General features: G+C 50.0%; 2 protein-coding genes across 6 annotated transcripts in view; one reads left to right on the top strand and one right to left on the bottom strand.

Annotated features, from left to right (window-relative positions):
* LOC144607979 (myo-inositol 2-dehydrogenase-like) overlaps positions 1-13,844 on the bottom strand; it is a 66,475-nt gene that overhangs the window by 14,536 nt on the left and 38,095 nt on the right. For all 4 annotated transcript variants that reach the window (XR_013549154.1, XM_078425164.1, XM_078425163.1 and 1 more), the window contains one exon: positions 4,743-4,850. Coding sequence is in view for 3 of the 4 variants with exons in the window: in XM_078425164.1 (XP_078281290.1) it covers positions 4,743-4,850 (108 nt within the window). In the remaining variant the exon portion in view is untranslated. The remainder of the gene's footprint in view (positions 1-4,742; positions 4,851-13,844) is intronic.
* LOC144607980 (uncharacterized) overlaps positions 282-13,844 on the top strand; it is a 36,776-nt gene continuing 23,213 nt past the window's right edge. The window contains exon 1 of one of the 2 annotated variants that reach the window (XM_078425167.1): positions 282-391. In XM_078425167.1, the coding sequence (XP_078281293.1) occupies positions 347-391 (45 nt within the window). In that variant the 5' untranslated portion in view covers positions 282-346. The remainder of the gene's footprint in view (positions 392-13,844) is intronic. The other variant, XR_013549155.1, reaches the window with a different exon arrangement.

Raw genomic sequence — 13,844 nt, 5'->3', positions numbered from 1 at the left:
TGCTGGAGTTTTGAAGGATGAGGGCCGATCTCATTGAAACCTATCGAATAAAAGGTCTGGATAAAATGGATGTTTACAGCAGTGAAAGGGTCCTTAAAAGGACATACCTAAAGAATGGAGATGACAAGAAATGTAGTTAGCTAAAGGGTGGTGAATCTGTGGAATTCGTCGCCACAGACGAATTCCACGTTATTGGGAGGCCAAGTTATTGGGTATTTTTAAAGCGGAAATTGATAAGCTGTTGATTAGTATGTGGGTGTCAAAGGTTACAGGAAGAAGCCAGGAGAATGGGGTTGAGAAGGAAAAATAGATTAGCCATGATCAAATGACAAAGCAGGCTTGATAGATGGAACCGCCGAATTCTGCTTCCATGTCTTATGCAGTAGCTCAGGTAATAACACTTTTGCACAAGCAAATTGATTGTACCCGGTTCAAATCCTGATTTAAAAGAACGGGTGGTGGGGAGGACTACAAAATCTATCCTATCCTATCCTAATCTGACTTGTATGTATATTTGTAACAGTGATTTCGGCTGATGAGGCGTAGCGCCACAATTTTTGCACCACCTTAATCACACCGCTGGACGCTTGCCGAAAATGATATTTTTTATTTAATTCGGTCGTATAGTTTTTAAGTTACAGAGGTTTAAAAGTCCCCCAAAAAATCTCTCATTTTTTCGGCTGATTTTCGGCAAAAACGGTGAACCATAGCGCCACGATTTTTGCACCGCCTTGATCACGACGCTGAACGCTGCTGGAAAATGATATTTTTATTTGATTCGGTCGTATATTTTTTAAGTTACAGAGGTTTTAGTAAAAAAAAGAATTTTCCAGCCGTTTTTTCCATGGCCTTCAGCGTGTAACGTCAAAATGCCTTTGCACCCCCCTCCTACTGATTTATTGAAGGGTTTCAGCGTGGCGCTGCTGTGCGTCTGTGCTCCTCTCTCCCCTTGCTTCTCTCCTCTCTCCCACACCCGGGAGATCCTCTCCCCGCTATCCGCCCCCCCCCCCCGGACCTTTCACTGATGCGCTCCCCCGCCCCCCCCCCCCGGACCTTTCACTGATGCGCTCCCCCGCCGGACCTTTCACTGATGCGCTCCCCCGCCCCCCCCCCCCCCGGACCTTTCACTGATGCGCTCCCCCGCCCCCCCCCCCCGGACCTTTCACTGATGCGCTCCCCCGCCCCCCCCCCCCCGGACCTGTTGGTGCTGGGGGCAGGAGAGAGTAGGGGAAAGGGGTGTGCTGGGGAAAGGGGGGGTGGGGGAGAGTAAGAGTGTGTCTGGGGGAGAGAGAATGGTGGCGGGGTCTGAGAATGGGGACTGGGGAGGGGACAACAGGGGTCGTCCGGAGGGGCTTGGTGGTGGGGGAAAGAGAGGTACTGTGAAAAGGGGAGGTCGTGGGGAAAGGGGGGGTGTGGGGAGAGTAAGATTGGGGTTGGGGGAGGAGAGAATGGGGGGTGTGGGAATGGGCCCAACGGGCCCTCTTTGCTAGTATATATTACTAAAACTCTGATGTTCGTGTGTTTGTTTGTGTGTATGTGGACAACTCCCGCGCTCCCCCCCCCCCTCCCTCCCGGACCTTTCACTAATGCGCTCCCCCGCCCCCGGACCTTTCACTAATGCGCTCCCCCGCCCCCGGACCTTTCACTAATGCGCTCCCCCGCCCCCCGGACCTTTCACCAATGCGCTCCCCCGCCCCCCCCCCCGGACCTTTCACTAATGCGCTCCCCCGCCCCCGGACCTTTCACTAATGCGCTCCCCCGCCCCCCGGACCTTTAACTAATGCGCTCCCCCGCCCCCGGACCTTTCACTAATGCGCTCCCCCGCCCCCCCGGACCTTTCACTAATGCGCTCCCCCGCCCCCGGACCTTTCACCAATGCGCTCCCCCGCCCCCCCCCCGGACCTTTCACCAATGCGCTCCCCCGCCCCCCCCCCGGACCTTTCACTAATGCGCTCCCCCGCCCCCGGACCTTTCACTAATGCACTCCCCCGCCCCCCCCCCGGACCTTTCACTAATGCGCTCCCCCGCCCCCGGACCTTTCACTAATGCACTCCCCCGCCCCCCCCCCCCCCCGGACCTTTCACTAATGCGCGCCCCCGGACCTTTCACTAATGCACTCCCCCGCCCCCCCCCCCGGACCATTCACTAATGTGCTCCCGCGCTCCCTCGGCCCCCCCCCCCGGACCTTTCACTAATGCACTCCCCCGCCCCCCCCCCCCCCGGACCTTTCACTAATGTGCTCCCGCGCTCCCTCGCCCCCCCCCCGGACCTTTCACTAATGCGCTCCCCCAACCCCCCCCCCCCCCCCCCCCGGACCTTTCACCAATGCGCTCCCCCGCCCCTTTCACTAATGCGCTCCCCCACCCCAGTGCTGAGAGGGGATGGAGTGGGTGAAGGGGGGGGGAGGGTGATGGACGGTGAGGGGGAGGGGGGGGAGGAGGAGGGGGGGAAGGGGGAGGAGGAGGGGGGGAAGGGGGAGGAGGAGGGGGGAGCGCACTCCATTCCCACCTCAACCCCCCCGTTAAAACTCCCCCAAACCTCTCCTGCATTAACTGAAATAGTGTTTGGGATTTTTTTCAAAGCCCCGCTCAAGCACTCCATTCCCCCTCAATCCCCCTTAAAACCCCCCAAACCTGTGCTGCATTAACTTAAATTGTTTTCAGGTTTTTGTAAGAACCCCACTCCATCCACAACCCCTCAACCCCACTTATCATCCCCCGCCACAACCCACCTTATCCTCCCCTCACCCACTCCATCCCCCTCAGCCCCCTTATCCCCCCCTCCATTCACCCAATTCATCCTCCCTGAGCCCCCTTTAAAACTCCCCCAAACCTCCACTGCATCGGTCTAACACCCTCCCCTTACTCAGCCATTCCATACCCACCTCAAACCCCCCTCACTCAGGCACTCCATTCCCACCACAACCCCCCTCCCTTAAAACTCCCCCAAACCTCTCCTGCATTAACTGAAATTGTGTTTAGAATTTTTTTCAGAGCCCCGCTCACGCACTCCATTCCCCCCTCAATCCCCCTTCACACCCCCAAACCTGTGCTGCATTAATTTAAATTGGCTTCAGGCTTTTTAAAGAGCCGCACTCACCCACTCCATCCACACCCCCTCAACCCCACTTATCATCCCCCCCACAACCCACCTCAACCCCCTTATCTTCCCCTCAGCCCCCTTATCCCCTCTCCTCCATCCCCCATACGCCCAATTCATCCTCCCTGAACCCCCTTTAAAACTCCCCCAAACCTCGACTGCATTGGTCTAACACCCTCCCCTTACTCAGCCATCCCATCCCCTCACTCATGCACTCCATTTCCACCTCAACCCCCCCCTTAAAACTCCCCCAAACCTTTCCTGCATTAACTGAAATTGTGTTTAGCATTTTTCTTCAGAGCCCCACTCACGCACTCCATTCCCCCCTTAATCCCCCTTAAAACTCCCCCAAACCTGTGCTGCATTAACTTAAATTGGTTTCAGGTTTTTTGTTTTTAAGAGCCCCACTCATCCACACCCCCTCAACTCCTTATCATCCCCTCCACAACCCACCCCCTTATCCTCTTCTCACCCACTCCATCCCCCAGCCCCATTATCCCCCCCTCTCTTCCACCCTCCATTCACCCAATTCATCCTCCCTGAAACTCCCCCAAACTACTGCATTGGTCTACACTCAGCCACTCCACCCCCCCGCGTTCCCGGGAGGGGGCAGGGGAGGGGCAAGTGGGGGTGGCTAGGGGGGATGGAGTGGGTTAGTAGGGGGATAAGGGGGGATTGAGTGGGGGGTTGAGGGTGCTACAATACAAGAGAGGCTTTGGGTCTAGGCCTCACTCAATCATACTCTCTCCCCTTCCCTGTCCCCGCTCTACGAGGAATGGGCCCAACAGGTCCACTTGGTCTAGTTAGTACTAAAACTCCAGCGCAGTGCCAAAGTGATGCTAGGATGTTGGAGGCGACATCATTAGGACAAAATGTTAAACCAAAGTTCTGTATCTAGATATAATGATTCTACGGAATTACTTCAAATAGTAGGTAATTTATCTCTGGTTACCTAGTCAATGTTTATTCTTCATTCAACATCACAAAAAGCAGATTGAGCTACCGTGACACGTGGGCCAGGCGGGCAGGAGTGAGCCACAGAGCTCATTCCCCTGACAAAAACTGGTGAACCAACTGAAGTTTTAAATGACCAACCAATGGCTCCAGGCCTCATTGATTAAACTGGTCACAAATTAAATTCAACATGTACATTTCTGGATCAGCTTTTGCTGTGACCATCTACTCCATAACTTTACACGTGGGATTTGATAAGGGACAAAGATAGAAAAGAAAGACATCTACAAATGTACCACCAGAACTGAGGGAGACAGGGAATGCATGTGCAGACAATAGAGAATGAAACATTATTCTTCATTAACAAAAACAGAAAATGCCGATAAAAGCCGTCCTGTTGTGACAGCATCTTTGACCTGGAACACTGGCCGTTTCTTTGCACAGATGCCACCCACACGGCTACATTCCTCCAGCATTTTTACTTTTATTTCAGATTTCTAACATCTGCAGTCTTATGATTTTCATATTATTCTTCAAACTCCTATACCACACCATTTCTATTTCCTATGTTAAATCAAAAACTTATTGATTCAGAGGAATGAAATTTTCTACTAAGATCTACTAACCCTTGTCACCTGCGGATATGGTCTTTGTTACAATCACCAACTAAATATTCATTTAGTTTCTACCTTGGCAGAATGCATGGCCCAAGGAGAATATGGTATCTGGAGCATTTTCTCCAAGTATCCAGCAGACAGTATCCAAGTCATGTACCACGCCTTCGTAGAATATTCCACCTGTATAAAAGAGAACATTTCAGACAGATTTGTATACAAAACATCAGGGTGCTGCACTTACATTACAATGCGAGGAGATTTTATACACAACTGTTTCAGCAACAGAGGGTCGAAAATGATAAAGCAAATCCTGTACCTCACAATGCACATGAACTTGCATAAATGATCATGAAACAAAGGCTGGCTCATTAAGCCTGTTCTACATTTACGACTATCATGATTAAACACTTCCATCAGCTCTTACAGCCTCAGTCTCCTTTCAGAGGCCACATTAGTTGGAGAAAACTTAGATAGAGTTACATAAGAGCTCTTAGGGCTAGTGGAATCAAGGGGTATGGGGAGAAGGCAGGAACGGGGTACTGATTGTGGATGATCAGCCATGATCACATTGAAGGCTCGAAGGGTCGAATGGCCCACTCCATTGTCTATGTGTCTATCTTCTATGCATCTAAAACTTAATTCCCTTTGAACTCCTCAGAAATAGCATCTAGATTACAGAGGTGAATATTCCTGTTCATAAATTCTAGGAGCAGAATTAGGGTATTTGGCCTATCAAGCCATTCAAGCATGGCTGCTCTATCTTTCTCTCTCAACCCCATATCCCTGACATTCTTACTAAGTCAGACTTAGTAGTCTGAAGCTCTCGACCCAAAACATCACCTATTCCTTTGCCCCAGAGATGCTGTCTGAGCCACTGAGTTCCTCCAGCTTTTTGTGGCTATCTACCCTTACCAATCATGCCTGTTTCACATGGTTCATGTCAGTTTGAATGGTCCATAATCTGCTCATGCATTTAGCTCCTAAATGATTCCGTTTATCTCCAGCAGGTTTCAGCTCACTCTGAAGGCAAGACAACATTCTACAAAACGTAAAGACAGTAGCTCTCACTTTTCATTGCTGCTCTATTCAATTTTCTTTTATTTGTTGACAAGCTATAACCGTAGTTTTTAAATGAGCAGAAATGTAATGTTCCACACTAAATGTACTACATGAGCAATATTTATCAGATGCATTTATGGGGCTCACTTAGAGGGATTTTCAAAACCTGGGTACATTATTCTGAAAGTTATTGAGGTATGTTGCAATTCAAAAACATCACACTGGGAGATGAATATTGAACTGCCAGCAAGTTTGAGTAGACTGCATGTATCCTATCCATGAATGAAGGAAAAATCAGTTTTTAGAAGGGAATTTAAAAACAAAAGCAAACTACCACGAATCCTAAAAATGTTAATATTTTGTAAATGTTCATGATGATTTTAAAGACAACGACATTAAACAGATACATAACAGACAGCCAAGAACAGAAATACTTGTGATTACAGTGAACCTTGGATTACCAAGGATTGAGCAGGTTTGGCAGGCATTATCTTAAGCTGAGAAACCAGGATATTCATGAACATTGTATGTCAGACACAGGCAGCTAGCAAACAACGACACGGTTTTACCCGTGATAGAATGAAAACACGCTGGTACTGTCACGCGATATGGCTTCTGTTAAACTTGAATTTGTTTCAAGTAAACCCATTGGACTTTCAACCAATCAAGAACAGACTGAAGGTTTAAGTTTATTGTTGCCACATGTACCGAGGTACTGTAAAAAGTTTTGTTTTGCAATGCTATCCAATCAGATACTATACAATCAAGTCAAACTCAAGTACAATAGGTGGAAAACAGGGGAAGAATATAGTTCTCGACATTGTAGCACAACAGATTCATAGACAAAAGTCCGCGGTCTGCAACGGGGTAGAGGTGAATTGGAAAGTACCCAGTTTATGGATGGATATTCAGAAGCCTAATAACAGAGGAGAAGTAACTGTTCCCCAGTCTGGTGGTGCATACCTTCAAGTTTAGACAGACACAAATGCTGGAGTAACTCAGCAGGACCGGCAGCATCTCTGGAGAGAAGGAATGGGTGACGTTTTGGGTCGAGACCCTTTTTCAGTCTGAAGAAGGGTCTCAACCCGAAACGTCACCCATTCCTTCTTCAGACTGATGTCAGGGGAGTGGGCGGTACGAAGATAAAATGTAGTTGAAGACCGTAAGACTGGTGGGAGAACTGAGGAGCGGGAGGGGAACGCAAGGGCTACTTGAAGTTAGAGAAGTCAATGTTCATACTGCTGGGCCGTAAGCTGCCCAAGCAAAATATGAGGTGCTGTTCCTCCAACTTGCACTGGGCCTCACTGACAATATACAGGAGTCGACAGCTGGAACAGCAGATACAGTAGATGAGGTGCAAGTGAACCTCTGCCTCACCTGACAAGACTGTCGGGGTCCTTGGATGGACTCGAGGTGGGGAGGTAAAGGGACAGGTGTTGCATCTCCTGCGGTTGCAGGGGGAAGTACCTGGGGAGGGGGTAGTTTGGATGGGAAGGGATGAGTTGACCAGGGAGTTGCGGAGGGAACGGTCTCTGCAGAAAGCTGAAAGGAGTGGAGATGGGAAGATGTGGCCAGTAGTGGGATCCCGTTGGAGGTGGCAAAAACAGAGGATTGTGTGTTATATGCTACGGCCGATGGGGTGGAAGGTGAGGACAAGGGGGACTCAGTCCTTGTTACGAATGGGGTACAAGAGCAGAGCTGCAGGATATCGAGGAGGCCCTAGCGAGAGCCTCATTTATAATGGAAGAGGGGAAACCCCGTTTCCAAAAGAATGAGGACATCTCCGATGACCTGGTATGGAAAACCTCATCCTGGGCGCAGATGCGGCGTAGACGAAGGAATTGGGAGTAAAGGTTAGAGTCTTTACAGGAAGCAGGGTGGGAAGAAGTGTAGTCTCGATAGCTATGGGAATCAGTGGGTTTGAAATAGATGTCAGTCGATAGTCTGTCACCTGTGATGGAGACGGTGAGAACTAGAAATGGTAGGGAGATGTCAGCGATGGTCCAAGTGAATTTGAGTGCAGGATGGAAATTATTCGTGAAGTTGATGGTCAGTGAGTTCTGCATGGGTGCAGGAGGTAGCACTGATGCAGTCGTCAATGTAGCGGAGGGAGAGTTCGAGGATAGGGCCTGTGTACGCCTGGAACAGTGATTGTTCAACATACCCTACAATGTGGAAGGCGCAGCTGGGGCCCATGTGAGTGCCCTTAGCTACGCCTTGGATTTGGAGAAAGTGGGAGGAGTCAAAGGAGAAGTTGTTAAGGGTAAGGACCAGCTCTGCTAGGTGGAGGAGAGTGTTAGTAGATGAAAATTGGCTGGTTAGTAGACGGAAATTGGCAGCGAAGGTGGGAGACCGTTTCAGGGGGTAGTGAACGTGGATTACAGGAGACCCCGGTGGCTGTGCCTATTGCAAACAGGTACACCCTCTTGGGAGTTGTCGGGGCAGAAGACGCTTCCAGTCCGAGCGGCAGACAGGTTGGCGGCTCTAATCCAGGCAAGGAGACTCGACCGGGGAGACCGAAGTCAGGAAGAGCCATAGTAGTGGGTGACTCCATTGTCCGAGGTACGGGCAGTAGATTCTGTGGCGGCAGACGGGATTTGAGGATGGTCTGTTGCCTCCCTGATGCCAGGGTTCAAGACATCACGGAGCGGCTTCAGAACATCCTAGCGAGGGAAGGCGATAGTTGTGCACGTGGGTACGAACGACGTCGGGAGGAAGAGGAAGGAGATACTGCAACGTGAGTTTAGAGAGTTAGGAAGAAGACTGAGAAGTAGGACGTCGAAGGTGGTTGTCTCTGGACTGCTACCTGTACCTTGTGTTGGTGAGGGCAGGAACAGAGAGATCGGGGATATGAATGTATGGCTGAGGGGCTGATGCAGGGAGCAGGGATTTAGATTTCTAGACCACTGGGATCCCTTCTGGGGTAGGGGTGACCTGTACAAAAGGGACGGGTTACACCTTAACAGCAGGGGGACCAACATTCTGGCAGGCAGGTTTGTTAGTGCTACACGTGTGGCTTTAAACTGAGTAGTGGGGGGGAGGGGTTGGAAAATTGGGAATATGAAGATGGAGTTAAAGGGGAAGCGAATACAGGAGAAATTGCAAAGGACTCTCGAATAAATGGGAAGGGAAGATCTAGAAGGGATAAGAGAGTAAGGTCAGGGCCAATTGTGACCGGTGTGAGAGGGGAGGTGAATACCGAAGTTAAAGTGTTGTATTTAAATGCGCGAAGTGTAAAAAATAAAGTGGATGAGCTTGAGGCTCAGTTAGACATTGGCAAGTACGATGTTGTGGGAATCACAGAGACATGGCGACAAGAGGACCAGGGCTGGGAACTGAATATTCAGGGGTACACAACGTATAGAAAAGACAGACAAGTGGGCAGAGGGGGTGGGGTCGCTCTGTTGGTAAGGAATGATATTCACTCCCTTGCAAGGGGTTGGACACATTAGAGGCAGGAAACATGTTCCCAATGTTGGGGGAGTCCAGACAGAGAGTTGTAAATATGTGGAATTCAGTGCCTTAGAAGGAAGCGGAGGCCAATTCTCTGATTGCATTCAAGAGAGGGCTAGATAAAGCTCTTAAGGATAGCGGAGTCAGCAGGTATGGGGAGAAGGCAGGAACAGGGTACTGATTGAGAATGATCAGCCATGATCACATTGAATGGTGGTGCTGGCTCGATGGGCTGAATGGCCTACTCCTGCACCTATTGTCTATTGTTCTGCAGTCGAGAAAGAAACGGAGGGTTTTAAAACCATCCTGGTGGGGGATGGAGGTATAGAGTGACTGGACATTTATCTATCTATCTCTAAAAGTGTAAGAGAGAGAGCGTGTGCGTGTGTGTGTGTGCGCACGCGCACGGGTGTGTGTGCGTGTGTGCACCATAACTTTGTGGTTCTGCACAGCCAAAATGGTACACCATAGTGCCACAATCTTTGGCCCACCTTACTCACCATTATCCTGGGCACAATTTGAATCAACTCACAATTAAATTGAACCTACATTGTTAAAGCTAGAGATTTTTAAGTTAAAAAAATTCCTTCCTAAGCCATTTGTTGAAAGTGCTCAGCGTATGACGTCACAATGGGGCACAGACAGACACAACCCCCCCCCCCCCCCCCCCCCCCCCACCTGTTCAAAAATCTCATTTCTAAACACATTTTTCCAAGGGCTGACGTGCGTATGACATCACCATAGGGCACGCACGGACTCGCTCTTCACTCGCGCAAACAAGATGGACGCCGTTAGCGGAGCCGCAATCAGGGGCTCCCCTCTCCACTTCTCTCCCCCCTTGTTTCTCTCCCATCTCCCCCACAACCACCATGGGTAATCCCAGCTCGGCTAGGTCACAGCCACGCTGCCCGTCTCCAGCAGTCCGGCACGCCCTCCTCCTCCCTGCACGTTCAGCAAGTGTCTTTCGCCGCCAACGGTTCCACAGAGGGGAGTGGGTGTGGGGGGCGAGTGGGTGGAGGAAGGGGGGTGAGGGGAGGAGAGAGGGGGCTGGTGGGGAAAGGGAGGGTGGGGGAGAGTAAGAGTGGGGGGGAGGGGGTGGGCGGGAGGAGGAGAGAGTGGGGGTGGGAGGGAGACACCAGGGGTGGGGGGCAGGGGGGTTGGTGGTGGGGGGGAAGAGAGAGTGGGGAAAGGGTGGGGGAAGAGTAAGAGTGGGGCTGGGGGAGGAGAGAATGGGGGGGTGGGGGGAAGAGAGAGTGGGGAAAAGGTGGGTGGGGAGAGTGAGAGTGGCAGTGGGGAGGAGAGAACAGGGGTGGAGGGAGGAGAGAGTGAGGAAAAGAGGGGTCGTGGGGAAAGGGGAGGTGGGGGAGAGTTAGAGTGGGGGTGGGGGAGGAGAGAGTGGCCACCTCAGTCGCACCCTCTCCCCTTCCCACCTCTACGAGGAATGGGCCCAACTTTGTCTAGTATATATATATATATATATATACACACATTACTAAAACTCTCGGTTTGTTTGTGTGTATGTGCGCACCAAAACCTTGTGGTTCCGCACCGCCAAAACGGTACACCATTTTTTAGCCCACCTTACTCACCATTAGCCTGGGCACAATTTGAAATAAGCTCATTCAAATTGAAGCTACATTTTTAAAGCTAGAGATTTTAAAGTAAACAAATTTCCTATCAGGTCGTGCGGGCCTGGGGAACGTTGGCAGCTTTGGAGGAAGTAATGAAATCAGAAATGGTGTGAGATATTAAGGCCTGGTGCTTACCTGTGGGATTATGGTGCAAGGATAAGTAGGAGGAAGTGTCTGAGAGTTGTTGCCTGGCCTCAGAGGTTAGCGCGCCAGATTACCACGGCACCTCCCTTGTCGGTGGGTTTGATTATCAAGTCGGAGTGGCTGCAGAGTGAGCGGAGGGCTGTACGTTCAGGGGAGGAGAGGTTAGAGTAGGTTCGGGGAGTGGAAATTGAGACTCTTGGTGTCTCGCCGGCAGTTGGAAATGAAAAGGTCTAAAGAGGGTCGAGGCCATCTGGGGGAGTCCAGGAAGAGGGGGTTGCTTGGCACTTAAACTCCCCCTCCCAATCTGACCTTTCTGTCCTGGGCCTCCTCCATTGTCAGAGGGAGCCCCAGTGTAAATTGGAGGAACAGCACCTCACATTTCGCTCGGGTAGCTTATACCCCCGCGGTATGAACATTGACTTCTCCAACGTCAAGTAGCTCTTGCTTTTCCTCTCTCTCCATCCCCTCCCCAGTTCTCCCACCGGTCTTACTGCCTCCGACTACATTTTATCTCTGTACCGCCCACTCCCCTGACGCAACTGCAGGAGATGCAGCACATGTCCCATTACCTCCCCCCTCAACTACGTCCAAGGACCCCGACAGTCTTTTCAGGTGAGGCAGAGGTTCACTTGCACCTCCTCCAACCTCATGTACTGCACCCGCTGTTCCAGGTGTTAACTACAGGATATCAGTGAGACCAAGCGCAAGTTTGGCGATCGTTTTGCTGAACACCTCCACTCAGTCCGCCTAAACCTACCTGATCTCCTGGTTGTTCAGCATTTTAACTCCCCATCCCATTCCCAACTTGACCTTTCTGTCTTGGGTCTCTTCTCCATTGTCAGTGATGCCCAGCGTAAATTGGAGGAAGGCACCTCATATTTTGCTTGGTTAGTTTACACTCCAGAGGTACGAATATTGACTTCTTGAACTTCAAGTAGCCCTTGCTTTCCCTCTCTCTCCATTCCCTCCTGCTTCCCCGTTATCCCACCAGTTTTACTGTCTTCGACTATATTTTATCTCTGTACCGCCCACTCCCCCGACATCAGTTTGAAGAAGGGTCTCGACCCGAAACGTCACCCATTCCTTCTCTCCAGAGATGCTGCCTGACCTGCTGAGTTACTCCAGCAATTTGTGTCTTCCTTTGATTTAAACCAGCATCTGCAATTCTTTCCTGCACATGTTACTAAGCTATCCATCTCCTTCCTGTACTCCATCTTATGTTCACCATCTGGTCCACCACAGAAATGTCTACTTGTAGATGGAGGTAGAGCCGAATTATTGTGGAGATGTTGTCACCTATCCTCACAGATAGTGATTGGAAGGTAGAGGATACACTGGCAGGGGGAGGGGGTCGAGATGGTGATTCCTAGATACATGAATTTAGAGATGAATTTAACTGCAATTGTGGCATAGAAAGCAGAGCCATGGTCAATAAGAGTCTAACGTAGGAATCCTTGTTGTCTAGGTGTTCCAGCGATTAGTTTAGAGGCAGGGAGTCTGCTGTGGATCTCTTGCGTAGGTAAGCAAACTGCAGTGGATCAAGGCTGGCTGGGAGGCTGGAGTTAATGTGCGCCTAAATCTATCGCTCAAAGCACTTCATGATGCTGAATGTTAGAGCCACTGGATGGTAGTCATGTTTATGCTATTGTAGTTTTCCTTGGCAGCAGAATGAACAATGGTCTTCCTGAAGCAGGTGGGGGAATCTCAGAATGGAGCAGTGAGAAGTTACAGGTGTCTGTGAATACCTCTGCCAGCTGATTTGCACAGGTATCATGGACGCGGCCAGGGACTCCATTCGAGCCGAAGATAGACACAAAATACTGGAGTAACTCAGCGGGACAGGCAGCATCTCTGTAGTGAAGGAATTTGGTGATGTTTCAGGTAGAGACCCATCATCAGATTGAATCAGTCTGAATTAGTACTTCCTTAGAAGACTTAGGAAGTTCGGCATGTCTCCTACAACTCTCACCAACTTCTACAGATGCACCATAGAAAGCATTTTTTCAGGATGCATCACAGCTTGGTTTGGAAACAGCTCCATCCAAGGTCGCAAGAAATTGCAGTGAATTGTGGTTGCAGCCCAGACCATCACACAAACCAACCTTCTTTCTATTGACTCCATTTATATCTCTCACTGCCTCGGCAAGGGCAGGAGCATAATCAAGGACAAGTCGCACCTGGCCACTCTCTCTTCTCCGCTCAGGCAAAAGTTATAGAAGTGTGAAAACACGCACCACCAGATTCGGGGCAGTTTCTTCCCGGCTGTTATCAGGCAACTGAATCATCCTACCACATCCAGAGAGCAGTGCTGAACTACTATCTACCTTTAATGTCCCTTGATCGTACTTTTCTGGCTTTACCTTCCACTAAACGTCATTGCCTTATACTGTAAATGGATCAATTGTAATCATGTATTGTCTTTCTGCTGAAGAGAAGGCGAGAGCGCGAGAGACACACACACAAATGTATTTTCCTTTGTTTAAGAAATGAAATGGAGAGAATCAGGGAATTATGGGTTGGCGGGCCTCACGTCAGTGGTAGGGACGTTATTGGAGGAGACACTCTCCCATTTGGAAGAAAATGGGTTAATTAGGAACGGTCAGCATGGCTTTGTATACGGCAGGTTGTGTCTTACTAACTTAATCGAGGCGGCGATAAAGGTGATCGGTAAGGATAGGGCAGTGGATGTTGTCTACAACGAGGGATATGGATCATGTGCAGGCAGTTGAGATTAGTTTATCTTGCACAAATACTGCTTCTGGATTTTTGCATTTTATTTCAGATTTCCAGCATTGGCAGTACTTTGATTTACTATTTTTATTACTTACTACTGAGGTGGTCCCGTTGGGTCCAAATCTCTCCTCCGGGCCTGTCCTGAGGCAACCCT

This window comes from Rhinoraja longicauda, chromosome 30, assembly GCF_053455715.1.
Source record: "Rhinoraja longicauda isolate Sanriku21f chromosome 30, sRhiLon1.1, whole genome shotgun sequence".
In the NCBI taxonomy this organism is placed as follows: Eukaryota; Metazoa; Chordata; class Chondrichthyes; order Rajiformes; family Arhynchobatidae; genus Rhinoraja; species Rhinoraja longicauda.
Note: the sequence above shows the minus strand (reverse complement) of the source record. Positions and strands in the feature narration are given on the sequence as shown.